The sequence below is a fragment of the Alosa alosa genome, chromosome 10 (genome assembly GCF_017589495.1).
Source record: "Alosa alosa isolate M-15738 ecotype Scorff River chromosome 10, AALO_Geno_1.1, whole genome shotgun sequence".
NCBI classification, from domain to species: Eukaryota; Metazoa; Chordata; class Actinopteri; order Clupeiformes; family Clupeidae; genus Alosa; species Alosa alosa.
This window is the reverse complement of record NC_063198.1, coordinates 13456678-13473660: the sequence shown is the minus strand read 5'-3', so window position 1 is coordinate 13473660 and position 16983 is coordinate 13456678. Positions and strand designations below refer to the sequence as shown.

Sequence of the window (16983 nt, the reverse complement as noted above, 5' to 3'; positions counted from 1 at the left end):
AGCACAGTTCAGATAGAGCCATTAAGAAGCGCGTGAAAAAATACAGACTGGAGGAACTAAAGAGAGAGCTGGAGGCTTTGGGGGTTAATGTTGAAGGAAATGGACAAGACATGGATGAAAATAAAAATAAAAACAAAAAGACAGAAAAAGAACTCCAAAAGCTCCTAATAGAGGAGCTGAAGCAGGTCGAGGACGGCGGAACTGGCCTGGACAAGAGTGCTAGGGAGAGGGCAGAAGGACTAACTCTGCCCATGGAGATCCCAGAAGATGTCCTAAATGTTCTTCATGACCTTGATGCATTCTTGGACAAAGAGTTGGAAGACTCTGAGAGATATGAACATAACATATAAGCGATGACTATGTGAAAGCTGGGCTCGACAGTCTCTTAGATAAAGTGGACTCGACTCTGGGTGAGTAGAAGACATCCGCTCTTATTAAGCAATAAGTGGGCTACGTAAAAAGTATGCTCACATTTAAAACATCAAAATGGTTCAGCATTGAATTTCAATAAATTGTTCCCCTATTATGTTTAGCTTCAGAAGGACTGAAAGACAAAGAAAAGGAGAGGTTCTTAAGACAGGAAGGAGGAGGCCGAGCGGAAAGCCCATTTCTGGAGTGCCAGAGAGAACCACAAAGGCTCCATCCCCAGGAGGAGGTTTCGGGGGGCCAGACACAGCAGCAGACAGCTGACTGTGTGAACGATTGACAAGGACTTAACCATCAAAAACCATCAATAAAGCAGATACAATTTGTAGTGATCTTAATGTTTCTCCACGATTCATTTCTCAAATATAATTCTGCAACCTAATGACTCATACCAAGCTGTTCCAGTATTCAGTGTCCTGTATAATAGGCTAGACCAAACTAGTTGATAAAAAGGATTTTTGTATCCAATACTATTGATCTATACTGAAACATTATGTGAAATAACATAGGCTCCCAGAAACACTAGGGGAAATACCTATAGGCCTGTCATGCAGTTGGTAGCACCACACATAGGTTAGGCTATTACAGGGCTTGAAGCAAGGACATTTTCTGTCCCTGGAGTCAGACATTTTTTATTTAATATTACCGGTATAGATCTAATATTATATCTTATATTATAATTGCCTACTTTCAAATCTCGTCCCACAACTGAATTCAGGCACAGTTTTTTTAACAGTTAGCCTTGATATCTGATGTGCTTTGTGCCACCGACCATAAATTAATTTGTAAAGGCAATGTAATTATTAAAGGAACGTTATTAACCGTTCTTTTATAACGTTCTAACCAGTTACCATTTAGGAGAGGCCTTGAAACACTGGAACAGGAACGCAAAAATAATGTTTTTGCACAGAATGAACCAAATCATTCTGTTTTCAGTCCCTGGTATTATCTATGTAAATACGATACAATAAGCAAGTATTACTACACTATGTTGGTAAATGGATGTGCTATTAGTGTGTGTATTGTGTAGGAAGTGTTGTGTGCTCATGTGGCCTCACCAGGTCCTCTGGTAGTTCTGTTGCGGTCCGTGTCACTCCTGTCGTCGGTGCTGGCTCTGCGGGACTGGTTCTGGGCAGGGCTTTGGACGACAGGCGTGTCGGGTCCCTCTCTGCGCGGCTCCTCGCTGGCAGGCCCCTCCTGCAGGTCCTTACTGCTGCCCGCTCGGCTCAGGGGCCCCAGACGCACGGCCGGAGCCTGAGGCTTCTCGCCGCGCTCACGTCCTATGCTGCCACGGCTGGGAACACACACACGCACACACACACACAAATACCCATTTTAATTGGTGCGCGGGACAAATAATAAAATATATGCCTCTAGGGTCGCAGCTGGTGATAAAGAGGGTAAGAAACAGACTTCATTCGCACATCTTTGGCGCAACAGTGGGGTTTGGGCGATTGCTTTGCTTGGCTCAGGTGTCTGAGTCATAAACAGAATCAGTACAGATTGTAAATGATGCGTGCCTTGTTAAACGACTCCCCCCGGCCTCCTCCCTGGTCTGCTGGCATAGATGCCCCTCTGCTCTGGTGGGCTGGAGTGGTGTCCCACCTAGCCCTCCCTCACTCCCTAAGGGGGACATGTGCCGCCTGTCTGTCTGTCTGTCTGACTCTGCTGCTGCTGACTCATGTCTGAGGGGGCTGGCAGACGCTCCCTCCCTCCCTCCCTGACTCACTCACTCACTCACTCCCAACACATCCATCAGCCGCACCATTTACCTCTCAGACTAATTACAACCAGCCTGCTCTTAGCTCTCCCATCTGACTGTGTGTGTGTGTGTGTGTGTGTGTGTGTTTGTGTCTGTCTGTCTCTCTTTAAGTTCAAGTGTGGTGTGAGAGCACAGGTATGTGGAAAGAGTCAGGTATAGATGGGAGTATGGCCTATCAGCCAGATGTGATGCCCACCTTCCCAGAGTTCTCCTGGAGTCGTAGTCTGCGCTCTGATTGGCCTGAGGGCTGGGTGGGGCCGTGGAGGACTGCTGCAGGGCAGAGTAGCGGTTCAGACTGCTGCCCGTGGACCGGGAGAGCTCTGCAAATAAGATACACACACATTTAAAAACACATATGGTCGTGTGTGTGTGTGTGTGTGTGTGTGTGAGTGAGTCCACATGCATACCTATTTTAATTCTGTTTGTGTGTATGCCATCTACTCCGTAGTGGGTCTGGGTGTGAGTGAGTGAATATATTTATGTGAACACACTATTTTCTTACTGTGGTTAACTGTGTGTGTGTGTGTGTGTGTGTGTGTGTGTGTGTGTGTGTGTGTGTGGGTGGGTGAGTGTGTGTGTGTGTGTGTATACTCACCAGAGTCGCTGGCCTTGGCTCCCCCGCTGCTTCCCTTCATCCAATTGAGTTGAGCCCGAGGGCCCAGCTGGATCTTATCATCAATCTGAGGCTGCGCACACACACACACACACACACAAATAATCAACTCAGACTCTTGCTCTCCCATCTATCTGAACTCTTCTGTCTTCAGTATTTCTCTCTCCCTCTCTCTCTAAAACACATACACACACAAAATCAACTCATTCTGTTTCCCTACACAGCTCCTGTCTCACACTCACAGAGATCCATAATCAACTCTCTCTCACACACATACATGCATACACATGCAGACCAGGGATGGAAATTAAATATTTTTTCTACCTGCCACTGTGGCTGGTGGGGATTCCAAAATCTACCAACCACTCAACTTTTTTACCAACCACAAGAGAAACAGCATGAAAATGTGATATCATGATTATAGTAGGCTACCCAAAATGATCACGGTAATCTGCATTATTGCAATATGACTAAAATGTGCTGAGTTTGGCCCTAAACCTACCAGCTGTCCTCCAAGCACAGTAGCAACAAAACTAAAGGTCAGAACCACATTCATAAGCTATAGTGTCTTGTCATAAAAGTGGTGTGGCTCCTTTAAGACTCCGTTTGTGTGAGTTCTGGAGCATCCTATAATCCAACTCTCCACCTTGATCTAACTATACTGTACATCATCTGATTTAAATATTTACAGGTATCAAGGCTATATGTAACATTTAGCATTTATTTTCTATTTGGCCTGTTATGAAATCATGCACTGAACAATTTAAGCACAGCTCAGCTTTAAGAAATATAATATGCATGCTTAGAACTACATTGGAAAAACTCTAGTTGTACAGTTATCTAGGCTATATTGTTAACATTTATTTTGTATTTGGCCTTATCATGTATGACAAAAGCCCAAAGTTGGAGACCAGGTAGACATTTGCTTCAATTTCAAAACCGGATTACTCTTGAACGGCTACAACTTGTATAAGGGAATGCTTTACACCTTTGTGTTCGGTAAGTTCTGCTGTTTATTCTGATATACGGTTTCTAATTTCTTGAATGAAAAGTTTGTGAGATATTCCACCACGACGAATGGGATGACCGTCTGTCTGCCTCATAGGTCTAAATAGCAGCGTGTTGCGGGCCGGATTAAAATAGCTATACGGGCCAATTCAAAAGAGAACTATTTACGTGAGAATATTAGCCTGTGAAGATATAGCGCAGATCCACAGATCTCACTAGATTTATGTTTATGCAGTCATCCTGAAATAATCTAGCAGTGGCACATGAAAGCATAGTGACAGTTTCTTTATGGCAGTGAAGTGAAAGTGAAGCGCTGCACTATGCCTATACTGTAGGCTATGCTGCGGGTGGCGGCTCACTAGGAGTTGTTGTAGAACTTCAAATCAGCTCGATTTACCATTATAGGCTGGTAACGTTAGGCTACATGATCCTTACAGACACTTTCTTATTTTTAACCGTCAATAAAAATGAAAATTAGACCGGATCTGACTATTTGTGGTATGCTAGCTCTACCCGCCACAGTGGCTGGTAAGTTGAACAAATTCACCCGCCAGCGCACAAAACTACCCGCATTTGGCGGGGGGCGGATGGTTAATTTCCATCCCTGATGCAGACACACAAAGGCATACATACAGTAATCAAGTCATTCCATTTGCGCTCTCCTTATCTCTCTTTCACACACAGACACACACTTAACTCACTCTCAGACACATATCTCCCTCTAACACACAACTCATATCATAGACACAAAATCAACTTGATGACATTTTGTCTTGCGTAGTCCCACACTCATACTGAGTCACACTCTCTCACACACAAACACACGTTTCATGTTTCAACACACATAAATTCATTCATTCTTCAAAGCTCGCCATTAGTCATTTTCTTATAGTCTTGCTCTCTTACACACAGACAGGCGTGCGTACACACACACACACACAAATCACAGAGCTGGTTAGACTGACACACCATGTGGTTATGTGGTTGGCCTGTGCCGGGGTTTTGTGGTGTGGTCAGGCTGCAGTGTGCCCTCTCCACCAGCAGGTGGCTCTATGTCATGTCCAGATAGAAACTCCTGGCCTGTGAGTCAGATTTCCATAGAACACCACCTTGTCCTGCTGACTGCACATGTGACAGCTGTGTTTGTGGGACTGAAGAAAGACTGTGTGTGTGTGTGTGTGTGTGTGTGTGTGTGTGTGTGTGTGTGTGCAGTGTGTGTATAGTGAGTAAGCAAAATGCATGTATCTTGTGTCAGCCACAGGGACAGTGATTGCAGTTTGAGTGATGTAGTTAACGTGGTGTGTGTGTGGAGTGTGCAGGGTGTGTGTTCATGTCCAGGCAGCTCAGTTTAGGCCTCTGGGTTTGACCTTGGAAATGTTCAAAGTGAACAGTGGCAGCACGCAATGAGGTCAAACTTGCTGTGTGGAGAGGGAATTCCTGGGGTTTCTTAACCCAGTGTGTGTGTGTGTGTGTGTCTAACCTTGGAGATCTTGGGGATCTTGGCGGGGTCGATGGTCCTGCTGTTTTTGCTCATGGGCACAGTGCTCCAGCTCTCCTCTCTCTGGGAGCGCTCCTCTCGCTGGGGACGCACCTCTCTCTGGTCTGAGGACACACACACGCACACACACATGCCGCCTGCGTGCATTACTTGCGCACACCTGCAATACGCGACACACACACGCACGCACACACACACACACACACACACACACACACACACACACACATTTGAGCTCACTGTTCTGGTGACATGTAGTCTATGGCCACACACTTTAGCAGATCATATTAGGCATGCTGACCCAGTGTACCGCTACCATTTCACCCCCACAAATAATCCTTTTCAGCACAGTAAAAACCTGCATGAACCTTCACTAGAGCCCAACCCGTCGAGCATCACCCATCAGGGTCTTTGCGGACACAGTAGTAATTAGTTTGGACACTTTCCAGCCAGCAAGAAAATCCATTCATCTGTGCGAGGGAATCACTGGCTCCCTCCCTCCCTCCCCTGTAGTGGACTATTGATCATCAATACAGCTGCGCTTCATTATCTTTGATAGGCGTGAAGCGTGAACAGAGTCCTGCACAAACCTGAGTCACCAAACCAGCAGCTAGAGATTACATCACACACAGAGCTCTCCTACTGGAAGACGTAGAGGCTGGTATCACACAGCTCACAACTTAGATTTAAGCAAAAAGCCCTGAGAGGCCGTAGGTTACACTGACTCTACAACAGCTAAGGGGCGTTGTAGCTGTTGTAGAATCAGTGTAACCTACGGACTCGAGTGGCTTATTGCTTTTCTAAAACTGTTACTTGAAATACCTGGCAAAGTTTCATAAAGTAAAGGCACAGCAACTAGAAATATAACAAGTTATTCCTAGATAATCATTCTTCCGCCAAGAAATATATTTCCCCTATCTGAATGGTTGCCAAGCAACGTCGAAACGCAGCTACTTTAACTTTTGTATCAAGTTATGGTAGCTCAGTAATATAGAGCGAAATGCGGTCAAGGTGCATGTTTATGCTGCATTTTACAACGGCATCGGACGCGATTCAGCCAATCACAATCAAGGACAGGAAGTATCAATTTTAGAAAGCCGGGGAACACACGAATGGAGGAAATGCAGCTCTGTACTACATGCCATGAATGACTTTGGCTCCACAAGTCTGTTTAATGAAGGTGAAGGCCAGCGTTCAGCAGACACTTTGATCCAAAGCGACCAGATATTTGAAACGGTCGGGTATCAAACCAGGGATCTGCATCGAAGCCATGACAGTAACTGCTATTAACACCAGACCCAAGAAGTGCAAAGGTTCCTAAAACCCCTCCCGCGCAGCCACATAATTGGTGCTCAGTTTGCCTTTCAGGAGCCTTGAACTGCACTTCAAAGACCTGGCCAAAATAAAAACCAGTTTGGTGTAACATTTGAAATCCCTCTCACATCCTGTTTCAAACGCTTTCATTCTTTCATTCTGTGTAAGATTTTGTCCCACAATTTTCACATTGTGTGTGCGTGTGTGAGCTTATTAGAGGACCTTGTGGTGGCCAGTCACCACCCCCTCCCAAACCCAGGGATGTGCTGTGCTTGCTTTGTGGATGGCGAGAAGCGACTCTGCCTCTTTCCAAATTTCCAGGGCTTGTGGCTCGGGTAAATCATCCGCTCTTCAGTTGTGCTGACTTTTCTAATACACTTAATACCCCTTTCCAAACCCATATCCATTCGTGTGATGTTTCTGGAGCCCATGCACAGCACTTCATTTTATAATGACTGTCAGAGGGGGTCAATATTGAAGCCACTGCACTCAGCAGTGCACACAGAGAGAGAGAGAGAGAGAGAGAGAGAGAGAGAAAGAAACAGAAAGGGAAAGAGAGGAGGAAAGGGAGAGAGAGAGAGTGAGAGAAAAGGAAAGGGAGAGCGAGTGAGAGAGAGGGAAACAGAAAGGGAAAGAGAAGAGGAAGAATGAATGAGAGAGGGAGGGAGAGGGAAAGAGAGAGAGAGAGAGAGAGAGAGAGGGAGGGAGAGGGAAAGAGAGAGAGAGAGAGAGAGAGGAGAGGGAAAGAGAGAGAGGGAGAGGGAAAGAAACAGAAAGGGAAAGAGAGGAGGAAAGGGAGAGAGTGAGTGAGAGAATGAATGAGAGAGGGAGGGAGAGAGAGAGAAAGAGAGAGAAAGAGAAAAGGAAAGGGAGAGCGAGTGAGAGAGAGGGAAACAGAAAGGGAAAGAGGAGAGGAAGAATGAATGAGAGAGAGGGAGGGAGAGGGAAAGAGAGAGAAAGAGAGAGAGAGAGAGTAAATCACACAGAGAGATAGCTAGAGTGACTGACGGAGAGGAGGAGAACAGGACAGGGAGAGAGAGAGCGAAACAGAAAGAGACGGCTAGATAGAGGTGCGGTCACTCTTGTGTGCTCTGCCTCCCCTAAGCCCCCAAGAGGATTTGGTTCGGCGCTGCGCGGTGGGTGCTGGGTGTGGTGTTGGAGTGGTGCTGGCGCGGGTGTGGTGTTGGAGTGGTGCCAGCGCGGTGTGGGTGTTGGAGTGGTGCTGTGTGGTTTTGAGTGGTGCTGCGTGGTGTGGTGTTGAGTGGTGCTGCGTGGTGTGGTGTTGAGTGGTGCTGTGTGGTTTTGAGTGGTGCGGTGTGGTGTTGAGTGGTGCTGCGTGGTGTGGTGTTGAGTGGTGCTGTGTGGTTTTGAGTGGTGCTGTGTGGTGCGGTGTTGAGTGGTGCTGCGTGGTGTGGTGTTGAGTGGTGCTGCGTGGTGTGGTGTTGAGTGGTGCTGCGTGGTGTGGTGTTGAGTGGTGCTGTGTGGTTTTGAGTGGTGCTGCGTGGTGTGGTGTTGAGTGGTGCTGCGTGGTGTGGTGTTGAGTGGTGCTGTGTGGTTTTGAGTGGTGCCGCGGGTGGGTGCTGAGTGGCGCCGCGGGTGTAGTGCTGGAGTGGTGCTGCGTGGTGTGGTGTTGAGTGGTGCTGTGTGGTTTTGAGTGGTGCTGTGTGGTGCGGTGTTGAGTGGTGCTGCGTGGTGTGGTGTTGAGTGGTGCTGTGTGGTGCGGTGTTGAGTGGTATTATGTGGTGCTGCGTGGTGTGGTGTTGAGTGGTGCTGTGTGGTGCGGTGTTGAGTGGTGCTGTGTGGTGTGGTGTTGAGTGGTGCTGTGTGGTTTTGAGTGGTGCTGTGTGGTGCGGTATTGAGTGGTATTATGTGGTGCTGTGTGGTGCTGTGTGGTGTGGTGTTGAGTGGTGCTGTGGTGTTGGAGTGGTGCTGTGTGGTGCGGTATTGAGTGGTATTATGTGGTGCTGTGTGGTGTGGTGTTGAGTGGTGCTGTGTGGTTTTGAGTGGTGCTGTGTGGTGCGGTATTGAGTGGTATTATGTGGTGCTGTGTGGTGCTGTGTGGTGTGGTGTTGAGTGGTGCTGTGTGGTTTTGAGTGGTGCTGTGTGGTGCGGTATTGAGTGGTATTATGTGGTGCTGTGTGGTGCTGTGTGGTGTACGTCAACGCTCTCTGTTGGGTTTTGCCGACGTTCGGGGTGTACTACACAGTTTATGATGTGTATGCGTTGAAGCGAGTCAACAACCAGTCACTGCTGTTAGCTGGCAGTGGAGGGTAGTTAGCTTGCTAACTTGTTGATGTTAAATAGTTGGCTCACACATTTCAGACGTGTTTTGGGGTTACAATAAGAGCTTTTTTAAGAATGTACATTTTCTTGCTAAGTTTTACAAAATCCAAGCATTATATCCAAATACGGCTGTCTCGGACCATATACCGAACTCTGTGTGTTGTTTTTGAAAAGATGTTGAAAGACGCTTTTGCGCATTTGCACACAACCACAATTTGATTGGCTGGCATATACATTGCTCCGTGCTGGTGCAGTTGAGTAGTGCAGTACATTCTGACAGAGGTGACAGGAGCAAAGCGACATCACATACCACAACCACAGTACGCTTGGGCAACGGATGACGTAAGCCCATGTAAAGTGAATGAGAAGCGTCTCTGTCAGCGCATTCAGTGCCAGCGTGTGAGAGCACCGTTACTGGCCGGCTGCTGCTGCCCCTACTGACCTGGCCTCCTCTTGCTGTCCTTGTTGAGGAGCTGCTGGTGCACCTTGCGCTGCTCCTCCTGCTCCTCGATCTTGGCCTCCTTGTGGATCTGCTCGATGGTCTTGGGGCCCTGGTCGGGCCCGGGCCGCCGGCCACCCAGTTAGTTAATCCCCAATAATAATAAGGTCAGTCAACACAAGCACAGAGAAAACGCAGCAAAGCAAAACCTGATCACGGGCATACGTCATGTCAGCTCTAACATTATGTGTGTGTACATGTATGTGTGTGTGTGTGTGTGTGTGTGTGTGTGTGTGTGTGTGTGTGTGTGTGCACGCTGGGAGTTAACCAACACTAGCAACATGGCTTTAATATCCATAGTGTGCACATATAAAAACATAATGGAAAAGCACATTTCTGGACTGTACAGTGAGTTGATGTTTATAATGGAATCTGCTAAATGAATAAATGTATATTACGTTACAATACATTTGGCTGACCCATTTTTAGCCAAAGCGACTAACAACATGGTAAACAGTTTAAGCTTTTAATGTATGTATGTATGTTACACAGGACGTGCTCCTTAGGTGGGCCTGTACTGTAAAGCCAGACATGAAATACAGGAAGCCACCAGTTCAGCCTCATTACATTCACTCCAAGGTGAGGACAAAGAGGTCAACCCACCAGCCGGAGGTCAATGATGTCCTGCAGCATGAAGCGTATCCGTGACGACGTCTTTCTCTCCTTCACAATCTTCTCCATCTGGTTGAAGTACTGGTCCATGCGAGGCTGGAGAAGAAGAAATGAAAAAAAAAAGAAGAAAAAATGAAAATTCCCCCCCTTCTTTCCATCCCAAATCCAAAGGCTCCTTCACTCTCTCCGTTATTCCCCTTCAGGAAGCAGAGGACTAAACAGAGGACTAATTCCAGAATCTTTGGCTGTTATTTGCGTGCTGCAGACGATGCTCAAGTGCTTGCTTTCATCCCCTAAGTGCAGTACGTCTTCCCTCACTCACTCCAGTTTTGACTCTCTGTCTTTGGATGTGGAGGCAGAGTTGCAATGATTAATGTGAGCTGCCAGCACGAAGTCTCATTGAAGAACATTAACGTAAAACATTTATGAGCGTAATAAAGGGTGACACAAAGGAGAAACAGGAGGAGACAAATGAGGGAACAGGAGGAATAAAACAGATTTAGGATGCTCAGGGACGGTTGCCCGTCTTGGATGAAAACGCTCTCTAAACAAAGTTTTTGCAAGATACATGAAAACCATCTAATGCCACATTGTCTTTCCCAATAGATCATCTGGAGTATTACACATGCAGACACACACAATCTCACACACACACACACCTCTTTCTTCTCTCCCACCACTTCCCCCTCCATCACTCAGAGTTGGGATTTGTTTTTCAGTGAGTGAGTCGGAGTGTGTGTGTGTGTGTGTGTGTGTGTGTGTGTGTGTGTGTATGTGTGTGGCTGTGGGGCATGTCATTAATTCGCCCTCTTGTGGTCCTGTGTTCATAACAGCGAGGTGAGTTGCTCAGTCTCTTCTTTCCACCTCTCCTCCGCACCCACACACCTCAGTACAAGTCTATTTTGGTCCATCCCTCTCCTCTCCACCTCATGCTATATAAACATCTCTCCCTGGCCCCCCTCTCTCTGCACTCTGCGTCTGCACTGGGTATTGATCACTTCTTCCCTCATTCTCTCCATACTCCATTTCTCTCTGAAAGACTCTTTTCCGTCTCATTGTCTCAGTAAAGGACACACACACACACACACACACACACTCACATACACACATACCCACACACAAAACAAAACCACACACTAGCACACACACTACAACACACAAAGAAGAAAACTACACACCAACACACACCCACACAAACACACACACACACGCACCATCCCTACCTTGGCCTTCTCGAAGTCCAGGTCCTTGCCAATGGTGGTGAGCAGGCGGCACAGGCACTCCAGGCTCTCCTCGTCGTGGTTCTTGAGCAGCTTGACCACACAGTCGTGCATGATGGCCTCAGTCAGCATCTTCAGCTTGAAGAGCTCGCCGATGAAGCGGATGTTGCCGATGGAGCGCCGCCGTGCCTTGTCCTTGGCCTCCTCCAGCTCCTCCTGCAGACGCTCACGCTCAGTGGACTGCAGTGGAGGAGCGCAGGAGAGGAGGTGGGGACAGAGAGAGAGAGATAGAGGGAGGGAGAGAGAGAGAGAGAGAGAGAGAAACAAGAGGAAGAATAGGGTGGAAAAGGAGAAGATAGGAGGAAAAAGATAGTTGGGTTCAGTGGTTACTCCAACTTCATTCTGCTCATCTCACATTTCACAATCAACTGATGAACTTAGAAACACTAGAGGTGCCTTCAAATTCGCAAACATAGCCCGAATGTTTGCTAACAGTTTTCTGTTTGCCTAGTTTTACATGAATGTTTGCGAACACTCGCAAACAGTTTGAGTACATAGTTCCTTGTGAACATACAGAGAAGCTGGACGAAGAGTTACTGTGGAACATTTGGAACATTTACACAAAATCCTTCAAAATTAACTGTTCAGAGAAAACATGTTTTTCACGAACGTAGCCACTGAACGTAGCCACTGGCGAATTTGAACGCACCTTACAATCATTCCGTTTAGAAGCTGCACCCGTCAGAAACAGACTAGACACACATTCAATGAAGAGCAGAGAGACGCTTTTCAAACAGCTCTAATATGTTCATGCCGCAGCTGGCGGAACACCAAGTACCGGTACCAACTATAGAGCAGGGTTCCCACTCTAAACCAAATGTTAAATTCCATGACTTTTACCTGACTTTCCCTGACAAACTGAAAAATAATTTCCATGACTTAGGCCATCCTTAAAAATATTTTTGTTTGCAGTAACAGCCAAAAAAAAAATTAAAAATGGGTCGGTAGGTAGGTCAATATTTTTTTTTTTCAAGATTCAAAGTAAAAAAAAAAGTACAATTTTGGTCATGGTGATTACGTGAGGAATGAATTTACACCAAATGTGCATATCGCGACGTGAACTGACTGGGTCTTCAACCCGCGGCCTTCAGGCCCATACCACCACTTAATTGTAGGGCTCCATGTTTAATGACATCGATAGCAGAAACGCTTGTTTTCTTTTTTTCGCCGATCCGCTGGTTTTTGATCAACTGCGCAGCAAATTATCAGATGAAGCACCGGCCTTAATTCCACTCCACTACTCCGCTGACCAGCAGTCTCCATGTTATGGACCCATATTTTGAGAAATGCTGAATAGACCACAACCAATTTCAATACTCCTTCACACGGTCACCGCTAGACTAGGGGAGAAGGGATGAGAAAGATCTGGCCACAGTTCTTCCAGAACTTCGTGCCAAGTAAAAGCCGCTTATCAGTTTGTGTGAATGAAACGTTTGAGGGTTATAGTGTGACATGCGAAACCCGCATTTTTTTTTTAAGTGAGCCACGCTTGCATGTAGGGAATTTATATTCACAATACTTGGGCCTACTAAAAGAAATATTATTTTTATTGCATTTGTATTGGTTGTTTAGAGTAAAAAACACAATCGGTCGGTATTAACGCAAGTTTCCAACCGGCAAGTCGGTCGGACTAAAAGGGGAAAAAAATAAATATTTGGGTCGGTTCTAAATTGACAGGGTCGGTCGGGTTACGGCAAACGAAAATATTTTTAAGGATGGCCTTACCGGTACAATATAATGAATGGTACAATATATCTACCAATGATTTCAGAGCATCTGCGTAGCATTCAAGAATCTTTTACTTTTTTAGAGCGGGAGATGAATAAATGGGCATAGAATAAACAAAGTTGGGCTACTCAAGCAAGCAGTACAGCTAATAACCAGATATACACCAATTCTGTGTGGAAATATTTGTATCAATGTATTTTGGAAAGTAAATTGTAAACTGCTACAACAAAATCCCAAAAATGATCAAATTCCCTGACTTTCCATGTCTGGAATAGACTTTCCAAAATTCCATGATATTCCAGAAATTTCATGACCCGTGGGAACCCTTATAGAGGCAGAGATCAGCGACTGTGCTGCAGCCGGAACATGGTGGACTAGGTGGAAATCAGGGGTCAGGTAACACCATCGGCGTGTCTGTTATGGGCAATTTTAGCATACAGATGAGTTGCGTCAAGCTGAGTGGACAGTGAAGAGAGAGCGAAGTTCTACCGATGTGGCTGAGTCCAGCTCCTTCTGCTTGCGCTCGAACACCACGTCGTCCACCTTGTCCCGCTCAAACTCTTTCTGGCAGCGGTTTAGCAGCAGCTTGCGGAAGTTCACTGTGGTGTTGGGCTTGTCAGTCATGGGCACCTTCAGCTGCATGTGCAAGAGAGGGCAAAGAGAAGGTTAGAAAAGTGTTTCTGTGAAGTTGTGTGTCTGTGTGTGTGTGTGTGTGCGTGCGTGTGTGTGTCAGGGTGTGCTTTGTGCTTTGTTTCATTGAACCATTATTTGATGACGTCTGTTATGGGAAAGTTTTAAGATAGCATCTAGACAAAACGCAACATTACCATGGAAGTGGTTTAAAGAGTGAGCTATAAAGAAAGAGGGAGTAGGAGAGAAAGAGAGAGAGAGAGATAGAGAGAAAGAGAATTGATAGAGATTGATAGAGAGAGGAGGAGAGAGAAAAACAGAGAGAAAAAACGAGAGAGAAACAGAGTGAGAGATAGAGAAATAGAGAGAGAGATAGATAGAGAGGTAGACTGATAGACAGCGGAACAGAGAAAGACAGGGGGGAAAAACGAGAGAGAGAAACAGAGAAAGATAGAGAGAGAGAAAGAGAGAGAGAAAGATGTAGAGATCAACAGAACAAGGCAATCCAAAGACACCCAGCTGGCCGAGTACACAAACGGGAGAGGTCTAGTCACAAAAGCAAACACTTAGCACCGTTGGAGCCGAGCACTGGCCGACATCTGAGAGCCTTTAGGGGCAGCGCCACACAGGCAGGTAGAGGAAAGGAGGGGGGGCCTTTGTGCCACACAGCCATTTAGTTAATGAACGACCAGTGACTGAATGGCCACTGGGCTATTAGGGGCCTCAACGGGGCCTCTGGGAATAACACAGGGGATTTCTTAGGCAATCAGCAACAACGGGATCAGAAGGATGCGAGCAGCGTCCGTTGCCAGACACCATCTCATGTGTGCCATGCTGTTAAGAGACGCCGGTTGACTACACAATACATCTAGCCCTTCAACAGGTACGGCCAGACCCTGTGTGGTTAGAACGTTCTAAAGAAGAATATTTGGGTCCATTGAATTCCATAAGATGGAATTTTAGAATCTGTCATATGTTGATGAAAGTAGTGTGAGAGAATGGTCAAAACACCCTTGCTGAAGGCCAAGCACACTGGAGCTTGTATTTGTTCAGGCACTTAACTAATGGTGGTGTTCTTTACACATCCCTGTGCTAAGTGAGCCATGTGACCTACCGTTGCCAGGCAGCGGCACATGTTGGCGTAGGCCACGGAGAAACTGGGCTCGTCGATTGCCTTCTCGAAGACGAGGTCGATGACGCCTTTGAGGCGCTCCTCCGTGTCGATGGTCAGCTCGCTCACTTGCTTCATCAGCTGGTTGAACATCTGCGGCGTCAACTTGTTTAGGATGCTGCGCACCTTACGGAAGAGCTCCTGAGGGAAATGAGGACACACAGCTTAGTTCTTAGTTCAACTTCGTTCCCCCACGCCATCAGAGAGGGTGAAACTTAGTTCATACGTGAGTAACACGTATGTGTACAAGTCTGTGGCATAAAGCTATGCAAAGACCTAAACAGACACATCACCCCACCAAACACACACACACACACACACACACACACACACACACACTCACACTCACTGCGTTGGCATCTCACCTGTGTCTTAACGGTGTCGGGGTCGTTGCTGGCAGCGGGCATCTCCCTCTTCATGCCAGGCTTCCAGGCATTCTCCGCCTTCTTCAGCTGGACGTCGTCGTTGACCGAGATGTGGGTGATGATCTTACGGGGCTGTGGCCGGCGTGGGCAGACACCCAGCAACTGGTTGAGGGGGGACAAATGGGGACAAGGAAGACAGCAAGAGCCTTAGTGATCCATTTAGCGGTCACACTCTCTTTCAACCGGCAGCCTGTGTTAGCCCAGCCGTTGCTTTGAGACCTAAATTATGGTCCCAGGACACTCTTCAGGGCTTCTTTTTTTACCTCAGCAAGTTTAGAACTGAACACGCTCACCTCTAATTAGTCCCAACCGCAGGAGTATGTGTTTAGTGCTGTGGCACTAGTATAGCAGTATGTGCCTACACATTCACGTCAATATGTGGGCGCATTTCTGAAGGGGAAATGTCAGCATGAGAGTGCACTGGTGGGTGGGCGTGTGTGTGTGTGTGTGTGTGTGTGTGTGTGTTTGGATGTAAATGCTCTATGGACTCACCGGAGCACCTCTGCCACCCGTGATAGGTCGTCCGAAGTCGGCGAAGGCGGGGGTGAAGTCGGGGCCCCTGGAGATGACCCTGGGGTCTGGCGCTCGGCTGGGCAGCTTGTTCTGGTTTATCTGGGGGGGAGGGAGAATCAGCACAGGGTCCTTGCATCAGCACTGCAATACCACTCATTTCCAGCAGGGGGAGGGGGCGAGCACCAATCCACCGCCGGCAGATGAATGAGAACGGCGCAGAGAGCTCTCCACCCCTCCCCCCCCTCCGCTCCGCTCCTCTCTGCTCTCCATACTACCCCTGAGCCACACCGATGATCCCAGAGCTGAGAGGAAGTCCACCCTCTTTCTCTCAGGCTCTCTGTCTCAATCAGTCAATCAACAATCTGTATCAACACCAGATTGGGCAAAGCCAACCCCATCAATCTTGACGACCACACCCGGAAGGAAAAGGGCATGTGAGACATAACGAAGATTCAGGCAGACAGAAACAGACAAATAAAGTGTGATGTGGGAGAGAGAGAGAGAGAGAGAGAGAGATTGAGAGAGAGAGAGAGAGAATGTTAGAGAGGGAGAAAGAGTGAGAAAGCCAGAGAGTGAGAAAGAGAGAAAACGAGAGAAAGACTGTAAGCGTGAAAGAGGGAAAGAAAGAGAGAGAGAGAGAGAGAGAGAGAGAGAGAGTGAAACAGAGTGAAGAGAGGTTGATGGAGTGAGACAAGTATATTGGGGGGAGAGAGGGCCAGAGTGAGAGAGTCAGTGTGACAGGAGAGAGAGAGGGAGGAAGAGAGAGAGGGGGGGGGGGAGAGCAGAGCAGGCCCACCCACACCTCTGGTAGAGTCCAACTCAGCTCAGGAGCCTTGGCCACATGTGCTCTGAGAGAAGTCAAGCTAGGAACCTGCAAGGGAGCACACACACCAAAAGCCCACCGCCACCCCCATTCCCTTAACACACACCGCACGCAGCCTGGCCGTTTGTTTCAAGCTCTTCGTTTGAGGGGTGAATTATCCCCCTCTGCCAACTCTGACATAACACCACTGCAATTTTAATGAAAACAGGACCTTTATGTGTTGGGAGAGAGGGAGAGAGTGGAAGAACTAGACAGAGAGAGAGAGAGAGAGAGAGAGAAAGGGGGGGCGAGTAGAGTAGAGTAGAGATGTGGATGTTTAGCTGGATAAGACATGGACAAGCCGAACAGTCTTCTAATCATTTAACAATCTTATCAGGGCGGCTCTTTACAACTGCTCT

At 47.3% G+C, this 16983-nt stretch overlaps 1 protein-coding gene across 1 annotated transcript in view; it reads right to left on the bottom strand.

Moving 5' to 3' along the window:
* The window catches only part of eif4g3a (eukaryotic translation initiation factor 4 gamma, 3a), a 74850-nt gene that overhangs the window by 8113 nt on the left and 49754 nt on the right, over positions 1 to 16983 (bottom strand). The window contains exons 16-26 of the mRNA XM_048254121.1: positions 15742 to 15861; positions 15190 to 15351; positions 14768 to 14965; positions 13513 to 13659; positions 11239 to 11475; positions 9999 to 10111; positions 9347 to 9483; positions 5290 to 5411; positions 2784 to 2874; positions 2385 to 2508; positions 1485 to 1720 (exon numbers count right to left, since the gene is read on the bottom strand). Coding sequence (XP_048110078.1) covers positions 1485 to 1720; positions 2385 to 2508; positions 2784 to 2874; positions 5290 to 5411; positions 9347 to 9483; positions 9999 to 10111; positions 11239 to 11475; positions 13513 to 13659; positions 14768 to 14965; positions 15190 to 15351; positions 15742 to 15861 — 1687 coding nt within the window. The remainder of the gene's footprint in view (positions 1 to 1484; positions 1721 to 2384; positions 2509 to 2783; positions 2875 to 5289; positions 5412 to 9346; positions 9484 to 9998; positions 10112 to 11238; positions 11476 to 13512; positions 13660 to 14767; positions 14966 to 15189; positions 15352 to 15741; positions 15862 to 16983) is intronic.